Source organism: Phaethon lepturus, unplaced genomic scaffold (genome assembly GCF_000687285.1).
Source record: "Phaethon lepturus isolate BGI_N335 unplaced genomic scaffold, ASM68728v1 scaffold11992, whole genome shotgun sequence".
NCBI classification, from domain to species: domain Eukaryota; kingdom Metazoa; phylum Chordata; class Aves; order Phaethontiformes; family Phaethontidae; genus Phaethon; species Phaethon lepturus.
This window is the reverse complement of record NW_010521349.1, coordinates 18,600-32,163: the sequence shown is the minus strand read 5'-3', so window position 1 is coordinate 32,163 and position 13,564 is coordinate 18,600. Positions and strand designations below refer to the sequence as shown.

At 37.8% G+C, this 13,564-nt stretch overlaps 1 protein-coding gene across 1 annotated transcript in view; it reads right to left on the bottom strand.

The window, feature by feature from the left end:
* KIAA0556 (KIAA0556 ortholog) overlaps positions 1–13,564 on the bottom strand; it is a 62,613-nt gene that overhangs the window by 31,313 nt on the left and 17,736 nt on the right. Inside the window, exons 8-12 of the mRNA XM_010281492.1 lie at positions 11,713–11,825; positions 11,171–11,285; positions 10,555–10,761; positions 6,846–6,986; positions 1,167–2,061 (exon numbers count right to left, since the gene is read on the bottom strand). Of these exons, the coding sequence (XP_010279794.1) occupies positions 1,167–2,061; positions 6,846–6,986; positions 10,555–10,761; positions 11,171–11,285; positions 11,713–11,825 (1,471 nt within the window). The remainder of the gene's footprint in view (positions 1–1,166; positions 2,062–6,845; positions 6,987–10,554; positions 10,762–11,170; positions 11,286–11,712; positions 11,826–13,564) is intronic.

The following is a 13,564-nucleotide window of genomic DNA, read 5'->3' as shown; positions in this document are numbered from 1 at the left end:
CCTGCATTTAGGCATACTTCCTGTCCATTATGACCATAAATTTAATGTAAACACCCAAATACAATATACAACAAGGTACACTTTCATATAAATTGTTCTGATGGTTAATTATACTAAATCACCCCCAAGATTTCAATTTGTATTTTTGTAACCTCTGCTTCCAATTGTCTTGGCCTTCTTGTCCTTATTCTGCCAGACTCTCTTAATTTGAGACAAGTTATTGAATGCTGAAGAATTAAAGAATGCCAAAGAAGGGGTATGAAGGGTCCAAAGAAAGAGTCAGTGACACATGGCTTCTAACTGGAAAGCGGAGATGAAATGTATCTCATGTAATTTAGACTTGTTAAGCACAAAAAAATTACCCCCCATGCCCAGAAAATGTCTTAGCCATAGATTGCTGGAGGTTGGGAGAGAACAGGCACTTCAGAACTTGCCTAATTCTCAAATCCTTCCCTAGAGACATACTGTTGGCTACTGCCAGAGGCAGAAAACAGCTACACAAATCTGGATCTCCCACCTCCAACAGGATCCAAGCAATCTAAAAAAGGTTTGCAGAAGGATGACAAGGATAAACAAAAGCATGGACCAGGTAACAGCTAAATTTACTAGAAAACATTCATAAATGAGCAGAGGTCTCTGAGGGAGAGGCTTGGAAGACATACGTAATGTCGTGAGCACAGAAGGGAAAATAAGGGCAGTTTTCTATTCATTCTGAATAAACATATTCAGCATATATTGTCACTGAGAAAGACACAAACCTACTACACAGATAAACTCTGCAAATTTACTCACTACCTTGAGGTCACACTCTTATCTTTTTGCAGATTTTCATTGATACTAGCAAACGTTTGCTGTCTGCAGGACTGTCATTTTTTAGAACACAATTTACTGAAATTTAGTCTTCAATCTTCTCCAAATAAATTTAAAAACAGTAACTCAGAACATAAATTTTTCAGAAAAAGAGCATTTCACGTCAGGTGTAGGACAAGGAGAGAGACTCAGAGCACTGTCATAATATGACTGAGAAAAAATGAATTCTGCAAACAGCACAAATAAAATACCTCCAGGAATCCCATGAAGTCCCTCCCAACCTAAATGATTCTGTGTTTCTGCAAAATGGAGAACATGTCAGCATCTGCACTAAGGCTGCTATTGTGAGCTCTTACCTTTGACAGCGAAATCATCTTCTCCAAGGTTTATAGTATTTAATCCCTCCCTTTTTACACATCTGACACTTCTCCTTCCACTTGTAGGGTACTGTAAGCTGCAGCAATTTTTGTTAGAAAGTTGCTCTGAAATGTCCAAGCCCACACCACCATCCTTTCTGGTTAGCATTTGGGATCTCTCATCTTCATTTGCATTTTTACTACTGGATCTTCCCAGCTCATTTCTCTGACATTTGACATCTTCATTAGTCAGATTTGAAAACTTCTTCCTGATTCCATCTGGCTGTGTTTGAAATCTCAAGCCTAAACAATGTTCTGTAGCGAGCCAAGGAGGCTTCTGCTTACTGGAAGTAACTTGATTATTCTCTGTTACTTGGGAAGATGACTGTAACCAAGAAGGAACTGCACCTGTAGAATCTGACAATTTTCTTCCTATTAGCTTTTCCATTTGCTTGCTCAAAGTAAGTTCATCATCAGATTGAATATGCTCCGTAACTGCTTGTCCTGTTGCATTCTCTTTGGCATCTTTTATACAAACTTGAGATGGTAACACTTTTAGATCATGCTCTAACTCAGGCAAATTTTTCTTTGTAAAGCTGACTGAGTTCATCTTATGCTCAAGAAGATTTTCTTCTGGCAGAGATTTACAGTTCAGTGAAGTACTCTTTGACTCTAAGCATTTAAAATGTAGGTCTGTTTTCTTCTCTGTGACTGCAGGTGCATTTACTTCTTTGCCTTCATTTGAAGAACATGCAGAGATATCTTGTTTGTGATCTGTAAGGTCAATTGTAGTGCTATGGTCAGTGCGGAGATCTCCAGAGGCTCTCTCTAATTCACCATCAAATACAAGGTTCTCATCAACGTATAACTTCACCTTCTTTGCTCCAACATCAAGCTCCTACAAAAATAAAGTATGAAGATTTCAATTAAGCTGTTCAAGCATTTAGATATCACTGTTCTGGAACTCTGACATTTGAACACTTAATCAATAAACAGATGAAAACAATTAAAACACTGCATCAGTAACATGCTTTTGAATACTTCTTAATCAAAAGCTCAGATAACTGAGAAATACTGTGGAATATTTAAGATTCTATTTAAAAAGACTAAAAACCCTGCTAGACACTACAATGAACCATTTTGGCTGACAAGGCTTAAATATTTAGAAAAGCTTGAGCAAAGAAGCCTAGATTAAGTATAATTATATTTGATCAGTATATAAATTCCAGAGGCACATTTTGCTTCAGTATCTTTAAGATTCACCACTTTCACGACAGGTTCCGTAGCAAACAACCATCCATATCAAAGCCACTAGAGTTAAAAAGAATTATAAAGAGTTATAGAAATACAGGGCTGGCAAGGTCATTAAAAAAAATCATCCAGTCCAACTCTTTCCACTGAAGAAAGTAAAATAACCTATACCATTGTGAAGAAATCTGTTTTTAACAGTTTTCAAATAATCTGCCTTGATAGCCTATTCCAATGCTTAACTAGCCTTTTAAGTAGAAGGCCTTTATCTCAGACACAACTCTGCCACTCACAACTTTACCTCTATGTTCTCCTTTTCTGTAGCACCCACTAAAGCCTGATTTTTTCCTTCCATTGAAGTTGGAACTAATGTTCTTTCCATTCTCTTTATCATTTCCATCTAACCATTTCTCCCTCTTCACAAAAATACTGGTATCTTCAAAGAAAATACAGAAGATGAGACAAAATCCATCTCCTTTCTGCCCTCTAAATTTCAGTAACGTGTCCATCACGTGGAGTCTTTAAAGACTCTCTGTTCTTTCCTTATTTTCATGGAAACTGAGCAGCTTTTCATTAAATAAAGCAGTTTCAGTTTCATCCCTCTTGCTCATCTCCTGGATGTCAGTTCTCCTTGAACACTGATTTAAATTTTCCTCCACTCCCAGCCTAAACCAGTTACTCTTTCACCTTCAAGTATAAGGGTCTCCAGTTCTTCACTCCTGCTGCACTCTTTACAGCTTACAAGTCTTTATAGCTTCCAATCTACTGCTTTCCAAATAATAACATGTAGGAGGCAAAAAATGTAATATGGATCTACACAGGGGGCAAACCAGAAGATGCAGGTATAACAAGAAAGCTACAGCTGAGAGAGGCAAAAGTAGGTGTAGGAATGTGAGACACATTCCTGATACATTGCTGATAGAAAAAGATAACCTTCACTAACTTCTCAGAGAACAGCTGTAAACCCAGTTTAATTGGCCATTATGTCATGGCTGCCTGTGTTACTCCTGGAGTATCATAAAGTGCTATATGTCTGTACTGACGCATTTGGCCATAAAACACGGTATTATTTTCCCCTTGAACAAGGACACTGCTAGATTAAGCTAATTGGGGATCAAAACACTTTAATAATTATATATATTAAAAACTAACTACATGGCTTCGCCTGAAATTATGATGGGGAAGACTAAGACTATCAGGATGCCCCAGTAATGTTATTTTTTGAATCTTTTTATGTCTGGACCGTTAATGACTCCCTTAAATGCTAGAGATATTGGATACGCACAGTTGAATTTGGGATAACTGCAACATTTCTACATAATATCCTAGCCTCTACTTCTATTATGAATACCCAAACCTTAGTTCTGTGTTTTTACCTGGGAACAGATATAAACTGCATGGAACCACAGAAATACACACATGCATATTTTGAAAGTATTTGTCAAGTTCACATTTTTAAATTAAAATCAGCAACTTCTTAAGAAGAAAATGTTTTTAAATTAATCCCACTCCACCCACCAGTACTGGAGGAGAACAGGTAGACAGAGAAAACATTACAAAATGAGATGGTGGAGCTTATTCTCTCTGGAAGAGGGACAGCCGAGCACAGAAAAGGGCCAGTACCTTCAAAATTACTATACCAGTCAGTGGGAAATCTCTTTCTCTGAAGTTTTGGAGTGCGTGGGATAGGAAGCTTCCCCAAAAAAGGTGTCCAAACTGTATCAAGATAAACCAGCCAAAACTACAGATATTTCTAAGACAATAGAGACAGACTGAACTGAGGCAGGCATTAATAACAGCAGATAGCTCAGAACCATTTATTCATGAAGCGCCAGTAAAAGAGCTAATGAAAATCTCTTGCACCAAAATTCTAAGCAGACTGAGGCCCAGGCAGGAAAAATATGAACAGATCTCGGGGACTCCAAAAAAAATGCGCAGACACAAGACTAAGAACTTCCCTTTTTCATTCCCGCCCACCCCGCTTCTGAGCTTCCAGTCGCTTAGTGATCAGATGTGGTGGGAAAGCCTGACAGAATTGTTAGCTTCCCTAGTACCCCTGTTTAACCCCTCTTGAGCACGAGGAGATTGGAGAAATCCCTTCCTCACAAGTAATTCCATCAAGGAGCCACACGGTAAACAAACACTCAATACCATCCAAGGCAGGTTTTTCTCCCCTCGCAGATGAGTAATTAGAATGGCACAATGTCTCAAAACAAGCAAGGAGGCATGACCAAGGTCAGAGGGACAAAAATGAAAGATTCTGTGAAAATAGTTCTACGGTTTCTCTTGCCATTCCGTCCCAGCTTGCACCTTCAGCCCTCACAGAGTGCCTGCTGGGATTGTGCTTTCCAGTGAAGCAACAGGGATGGTATGTCTGTCCATTTCAGTGATATTTGTGCATGAAGGACAAAGCTTAAAACCAGAAGCACTTTTCTGCAAATTACACCTGGACAGACAACTTGAAGTTGCCTCTGCCTGACTTCTCACAGAAAAGTGAAATAGAAGGAGCAATGGAAAATAAGTCAAGAACGAGAAGAAAAAAGTTCTTTTATAAACCTAATTCTGCTGGAACGAAGCTGCTGCATCCTTACAGACAATGCACTGCAGCGGTAGCCCAGCACGGAAAAAAATCTCCAACTCAAGAGAATGTACATGAACATACGTACAGGAGGAACACACATATGGGCAATCACTTGAAGGAGAAAATGATCCAACTGGAGAGCAACTAGGGCCTTCATGCATTTAAGTACTCCATTCACAGATTTGTGAAGACATACAACAGACATTATATTGGGTCTTACGAAAAGAGTTTTAATAGCATCAAGTAATGATGCAATTTCAAGGCTGTAGCAAATATTTGCAAATGCCTGAATATTTCAGACAAACTTGAAAAGAACTTACACTTGATTTGTTCTGGCAGTCTAAAAATGACCTCCTTGTTCGCAGACCTCATCGGAAGTAAATAAAGGCAAGACAAAACATTCTCTGAGACCTCCCGCGTAATACACTGAATCAAGGAATCTATGGCAATGATGTAATCTGAATTTACAGCTTCCTTCAGACATATTTTTTCTACTTCAAGACTCAAGTTCTAGAACACAAACATTTTCAACAATCCAAAAGTACTGGCTTGAATTAATTTTTTGTCTGTTTTTTTAAGAAGTACTTGGGCACCTCTCACTTATGTGGTTTTTGGGGGACAGAAGGAGGTTTACAATGATTACCAAAAAACAACACAGAAATCTGGCTCTGGATTTACATTACCAGGGAGAAAACTGTTAGTTAATTATATTTTTGGGTTTTATACTTCTCAGACAAAACTTCCTCATGACAAATTACAGAATTAGGCAGAACTGTTTTGTATTATTCTTTTCATCTTAAGGATAATGAGACATTTCTTTAGTCAGTGCAGATTGCTGCAATGCCACCAAAATCCATGAGATTATACTCCTAATGGATTTTACAGCTTGCCTCATAGAGGTTTATTAAAAAAACAGTGCCCTGAAACACAGAAATACATTTATGTGTATTTCCTATATTATATTCAATAGGTTTGGTAACAAATCATACTATTACCTCCAAAACCAGCAGTTGCTTTTGCACTCTCTCATGATGATGGAACATTCTGTAGCCCATATTTTAATAGGAAAAGCTATTAAAATTCCAGAAGCCAAATATAAATCATGTTATGGTAAATTTGTTTAAGCTGTCCCTTCCATGGCCATTTCCATATGTATAATTACCATATGTGCTTATATAAGAACATGGCTGAGAGCAAAACCAGAGGGATAAAGCCTCTTACTTATAATCCAGGACAGCAAATCCTCTTTGATCCAGTACCTGGGATTTTTTCTTAACATTGCAGTGTATAAACAGGAGTAATTTCCATGGTGACATTCAAACACACAAACAAGATACCATCTGCCATGAGAGGTCTCTCTTGTAACACTGGATTACTTGTTTTATTATGAACACACAGTTAGCATACTTTTTAATTAAAGTGACAAAACCAAAATCAAGCAAGTCTGCCTATTTATACCTGTATACATGAGAAAACATATATTTAAACACATACTTATTTATATTGTGATACAACAACTGAAAGTCCTGAGTATTAACATGCACTTACCTTTGTATCTTTCTCACCACAGTAAAGGATTAACTGACAGAATATGCAAGCCTTTTATTAGGTCATTAGAGATCTTTAAGGCTTTGAACGAAAACGCTAATTGTAACTATGAAAACATTAACGCCTACGTTGCTACCACTTACAATTAAGACAAAAGCAAATTTCAGAGTAGACATGGACCCCTCCTATCTCCCTGAAAATGGTATCCATTTTTATTTCATGCTTTTGGAAAGAAGATCAAACTGAGTTTCCCTAGGCAAGGTAGAGCATACATACAGAGGAGTTGAGAAAAGACTACTTACACAGGGAGTTGTTGTGTTGTAATTCCAAATCTTGATCTTGGATATACCAAAGTCATGTGACCGGGTAGGATTGCGGATAACAAAGTAAAGTTGGATGGGTGGATGGAAAGGGCACATCCAAAGGAAGCTTTCCTTCGTGGTCTAAAAACACGTACAAGCAGACTGTCACTAAAACTCTTTCTCCTTAAAGCGGCATATTTTAATTAACTCACCACCCCACAGAAAAATATACATCGATTAGAAAAGTAACCACTTAATAAAATCTACTACATTAAGAGCAAAACTTCAACCTCATTTCCAAACAGTAAATCCAACTCTCCTGCCTGTAAGACAGCTCACAACAACCTGACAATTAGATAAAGGTCAGCTGCTCGCTGTCCCAGTAAGACATCTGCATGCTTACAAATGACAGGGTCACAGCACGGCCAGTTTATTTTAATCAAATTAATCAGCTTTGCAGGGACTAGAGGGGATCACTGAGCACAACGGACAGTGTGTAATCATTTTATGATTTCTTAAAGTGCTTACACTTGTTTTGCCCTCTAAAGAGGGGAATCTTATAGAATTTTGCTTCACTGCCTCTATTTTAATCAGGCTTTGCAGACAACTGATTTCACTTACAGATCTATTCCTTAGAGCTATATATAGGACTCTACACTTGAAATTTTCTAAGATATCACAGAAACTCCCAACATGAATTTTACAGACAACTGACAATCAAGACATTTTAAAGTACCAAAGAATGCCTAATTCTGGACATTGTTCAGAACTGCTACCTCTACGTGTTCAGAAATGGAGGAAGAAGATGTGTGGCAGCTCAGAAAGAAGCAAGGAGTAAAACGTTGCAAAATCAAAATGTTGAATATTGATATACTTGATGTCAAACGTTGCCCCAAAACAGAGATGAACATGGGTGCAAAGTAAATATACATGCAGACAACATTTCAGTGATTTGAGATTAGCAGATAAATTAGCTCCCTTTCTATTTTCAAGGATACACAGTACCTATGGTCACATAGTAGGCACACAAAGTCAGTGTTTTTCCACATCCTTCCACTTTGAAATGAGTCTCTCAGTTTTTCCTGAAGGCAGTAACTACAAAACTTCCCTATCGAGTACTTTACATGTGCGCGTAATGATGGTGAGGACAAAGCTCTGCCAGGCTGTTCAAAGGTATCATAACTTGTCAGAGTGGTCATCTACGTATTTCAAGCTCTGAGGGTTCACAATGTCGCTGTACCAGAGGCCTCTCAACAAGCTTTGGGAGACTGTTGTTGCTTTGAATGTCAGTTTTGGGCATGAACAGCCATAAGAGTGACAGACAGGTTTAATCCTTTCTGTGTATGAAAAGAAAGAAGCCTCTTAACATCAGAGAAACGAAGGATAGCCCTCGAACCAGTGTGAACTCAATTCCAGGATCAACTTCAAAGCTAGATCATGTTACTCAAGTCATACTATGAATAAGAATGATTAAAAAAAATCATTTCCTAACAGCGGACAACACCTGAGAAGCAATCCATCTCCAGACCTTGCAAGTCAGGACCTGATGGCCTAGAAATCAACAGGTTCTGGTGTGTACTGAGATAGTGCCAGAGGTGCCCTCCTGTGAGGGAGATTCAGCACCAAAAAGCACTCTGGAAAGACCTGTTCACGATTCTCAGTAGCTTCTCTGTAAAGTTGCACATGATCTTCCCAACAATAGAAGGCATATCAGAGCCAGGCCTGAGTAATATGTCTTGAGTCAGAGGCAGCTGTAGAGATCATTTTGTTTATCAACGGAAGGCACTGCTTAGGACTGAGAATACACAGACTCACAGGTGTTACAGCCTCTGTCAGTGTGTCAAAGATACACCACCAGAAATTGAAGGCACCTTGATGAATCCATGCCAAAACTCATGAGACTCTGGAGGACTCTCATGTTTTATCACTAAGTGATGGTGATGTCTTTGCCTTCACTGGATGTACTTGAGTCTGGAGTTCCTGTCTTTGCAACTAGCACTGAAAAGTCTAGCCCAAAAGTTCTTTGAACCATCAGGGTGAACCTGGTATGTCAGGAGGAGGAATTACATTTGAACTGGACCAATGGAAAAAAGTGAGAATGAGAACCTTTGGTCTTAGATTTTGTGGGAGACTGGCCCCTAAGACACTCATTTGTGTGGACACTGAAGGTATAGCTGATGGAGAGTAAAGGAAGGTTCAAGCACTGTGAAGAAGAATGACGAGGGTCTGCGGACTCACCATTGTGCAGAAATACCTTTGTTAGATATTTCTAGAATTACGGTTCCCTGTCCTCGCTATTCTGAGGTTTAAAAGACCTATATATGCATACAAGAATCTTTTAAAAAAGTTTACGGAAAACAATTTCAATGAAATGCCTAATCTATGTCTTATTAAGCATTACATTCCATCAGGCACTGTCTCCTTAGTTGAGAGCGCCTGACCACAGAATCTTCATAGAATCATGAAGGTTGGAAAAGACCTTCAAGATCATCAGGTCCAACCGTTAACCTAACAACACCATGCCCCCTAAACCATGTCCCGAAGCGCCATGTCTACACGTTTTTTCAACACTCCACAAGTTTTTTGAACACAGAATGTTCTGATGATGTTCTGCCAGGCATTTTTTTTTTACAGCATATCATGAAGTACAAGGGAGGAGGCAATTTAAGTATTCTTCTTAAAAGTATTGCAAGGGAAATAAATAGACTAATGAATAAATAAAACCTCTGATCTTCAATAAGAGTGTATCTATTCTCAAAGACAAATATACACCTAAATTGATCAAAGAGGGAAGTGTTTTAACCATGATAAAGTGAGTTTTCCACAAAGTAAGTTTTTATGTTAGTGTTCATTCTGTTGAAAATATTAGTTGCTTAGAGAGTCATTAATTTGTTGTTTTTTCTAATGCACCCAAAAAGCTTTCCTGTATGATTTGAAATGTACACAAACTGGAAATGCTGCTTTGACTTCTGAAAGAGTCTGCAGGTCCGTTATCACATATCCTCATTCTAAGGCCATATTCCCTGTCCAGATTGCATCTTCTCTGATGCAATATCTTTCCAGCTTCAAGAAAAGAGATTCGGGTGTCATAAATCAAAAGAATATATTAATCAATGAAATATAAAACCTCATTACTTAAGAATAATGGGATATATAAATATATGAGAAATGCTAAGAATAACAGGTGTATAATGGATTAATGAATATATTACTACTATTAGCAGCGAAGTTCCCATAACAAGAATTACTTAAGTTTATCAGCAGACATACTGTAAAAATATGAAATTCCCTAAATTCCCTGTCCTTACAAATACTATGGTTATATTACAATACTTTGAAAACTGAATGTGTTTTTTGTTTTTTCATCTAAGACAAAACCACAGAGTTAATAGGAAAGGAGGCAGAGTTAAAGCTGCCTCCTTCCATTTGCTGGGTTAATTGTCAGGCAAATTAATTAAATTCTGTCCTAAAACAAAATTATAACCAAATACCAACATCTTGGATGGACTGGAATGGTTTCCTTGGAACAAATCCAAGGAAAGTTGGATTTGTTAATAATAAATAGTAGTTGGGTTTTTTGAATTATCAGATAGTTGTTATGCAAGTCAGGTTCAAAATGCAATAATGTTTCTAAACAAAAACCCAGTGATGGAATATTAAAGAAATATTATAATGAGAAATTTTCACATCCAGGACTAAGGTGTCTTACATTTAAGTTCCTATTGATCAAGCAGCACAAATCCCCTGGGTTGTCTGCATTTCGAATGTCCACATCATGAGGAGACACAAATATCTTTTCGTTGCATAAATCAAAGAATTCCACCTCGCTCAGGCCCACGTTTACTGGATTTCCCCAATTAGAAAGAAGTTCCATAGTCACATAAAAGGCATCACGTACTTCCATACCAGTTGTCATCTGGACCCAAATGAAATATGGTATAAAATAAGTGACAAAACAATAAAAAGTGCAACAAAATAAAGACTGTTCAGAGTACAATACTGATAAATCAGAAGCAAAAACTTGCAAACTCAAGGCTATCTGGATGACATCCGATCATTCTGGGTTCCGCATCAACTAATAAATCTATGGCCGGGTAGGAGAAGAGAACTTGTCACCCTCTTAGATTCTAGTCCACTCCAAAGCCTAAGGAGAAAATGGCGCTCTGTTCTTTGTCCGATTCCTTTGCCATTCTGGTGAACAAAGAACAGTGATAAATTCTCTTACCCTGCCATAGGTTTATTAGTTGACGTGGGGCAGAATCAGTGGAATACAGATCATTGAATGTACTTTTATATCAGTAATACTGGGAAGCATCATCACAAACCTTCTCTCTCAACACACAATCTACTTCAGATTTGTCATCAGACAGGAACATGTCATTATCACAGGCAGAATGGCTCTCAGGCTCCTGAAGGACTTTCAGAAGTTTCTTCTGTTGTCTGAAACACACATATTCTTTTATATGTTACTCATAATTCTTGTATTTTTAAGAAACAGTGTTGGCGGTGCGAAGGTGAGGAGATGATAGGATGAACTCGCACACCCCACAGAAGCATCCCTTGTACCTCCACTCTGACTGACAGCTGTTGCAGTATTCCACCTTAGATACACAGAGTTTGCTTAAAAGACTCCCCAGTTCTCTGCTGGTTCTAAGGCAGTCTGAGAAAGTAAAAGGGAGATGTTGGCAGTTCCCTGATGCACAAAGACTGGCCCAAGGCTGGAACCTTCTCCCTGATTTGCTTCTACTTGCATGACACCTCAGGTATCTAAAGATTATCAGGTATAGTGGTACTACACAACACCTGGTAGTGTACTGAAAAATATCCCTTAAAAAAAGGAAGCTAGCCTTAAAGAAAATATATATACCTGCTTCCAAAAGGGCAAATTCTCTCAACAGCTTTTGTGACAGCAGTCCTTGTCTGGCTTTTTTCTGGAGGTTCAGCCATTGCAGAAGCAACAGATGAAACAGAAAATTTCTTCTATGTAAGAAAAAGATGAACATGTTTCATTCACATTGTTCTCTACATACTAATGAGTATCAGTCTGTGTTTCCAGAATAAATACAAGTTTGGGCCCAGGTCTGGTCTCACCTAAGCTTAATTGACTTGTAACTCTATACTGAGTTAAAGCACATTTAACAGGATTAGTCTTGACTTGCAATGAAAGAGTTGAGCTTGGAGCTTGATCTTCTATGTGGAAGAAAAGTAATGTAAAAGCATTCTCTGATGACTATCAAAAATACATATATATATATATATATATCTCTGAAATCTCATTCTGTACATTTGGCAGGACTCAGAGTTGGACAAAGCTTTGGCACCGGGCTGCCTAGACTTCCACCTTCTCCAAAAAAGGATTATAAAGACTTTTAAACCCCAAACAACTCAGTTTTTTTTAGAATAAAATCTGAATTTATTTTTTTAAATACAGAACTATCAGTAGTGACTATCTAAAAGAAAACAGAGGGAAAGTCCTGCAGTTCTTATAATGCTGTGGGCTCTTTCTCTGCCTGTATTCCACTTGTAAGTATAACCTGCTTCCCTTGTTATTTTTTCTAAAAATATGCTGGTAGTTTCCGTCAGAGACAGAATACTCAGCACAGTGAACAACTAGTCAGACGAGGAACCGCAGTCCTTCTGTTCTTTGGTCACTTCCATTTCTACAATTTTTGAAGAGTAAGAGAACTTTAAAATGCTTAGAAGTTAATCACTTTTTTAGTATTAAAAATTCTGCATTGATATACATTTAAATATCAAAGGCCAAGTTTCACAATCCTTTAATTGTGTAAGCAAAATTAAATTACTTCTGGAAGATTATTTCTGTCAGCTTTAAGACTGAGAACTCACAGTGGGTTTTTGAAACTCCATCTCAAGTGTCAGGATAAAATTATGTCTATTAAGTATTATTCCATTATTTTTCATTTAAGCACAACAATATTAAAATTAGTCCTAACGTTAGCAGGAAGATATATTATGTGAGAATATTCAATGGAATTTGTTCTCTCAATCACAAAGCTATAAATATCTCAAAAACAAGAGGAATAAGATTGAAAAGTTGACCTAGATAGTGAAATAATATGTAAAGTACTTACTTATATTAAAAGAACATTTTCACCTTTTCTCCCAAACAGAACTCCCCAGAAACCTAATGTTGGCTCAGCAATGACAGTGGATATGTATTCATGATAGCATCAACTGACAACTTCAGGGAGCAGCAGCTTAGGTTAAAGCAGCCAGCAGTCTTGGAAACTCTCAGAATTCAAATGAGTAATTCCAAGACTGTCTAGGCATACCTCTTTTCCTTCCTATAAAAATGAGTCTCCTAAACACCAAACTAGAAGCAGACTTTGAGCCCATGAACACTGTCCATGACAGATAATTCTGTACATTTCAGTTTATGCTCAAATTTCTTTATGTACTTTCTTTCTGTTAGAACTGAATTACTGCTTACGCTCAAAGTTCAGCTGGGACTGTCAACACAAACCTCCTCTATTCTTTAACTTAATGGGGAATAATGGTCTGACCTGAATTAGAAGGGAATGGATTTTTTGTTGATTTCCTTGTTTATAACACAAGTTTTTAATTGCTTTAAAACATGGTTGTTGGAGATAAGAGATGTACATACATCAGTGCAGAAAAAACACACTGGCTCCTCCTCACTAAGCCAGCAGTATATACGACAGCTCTGCTCCAAAAGCAGACCATGTATTAACAGGGAA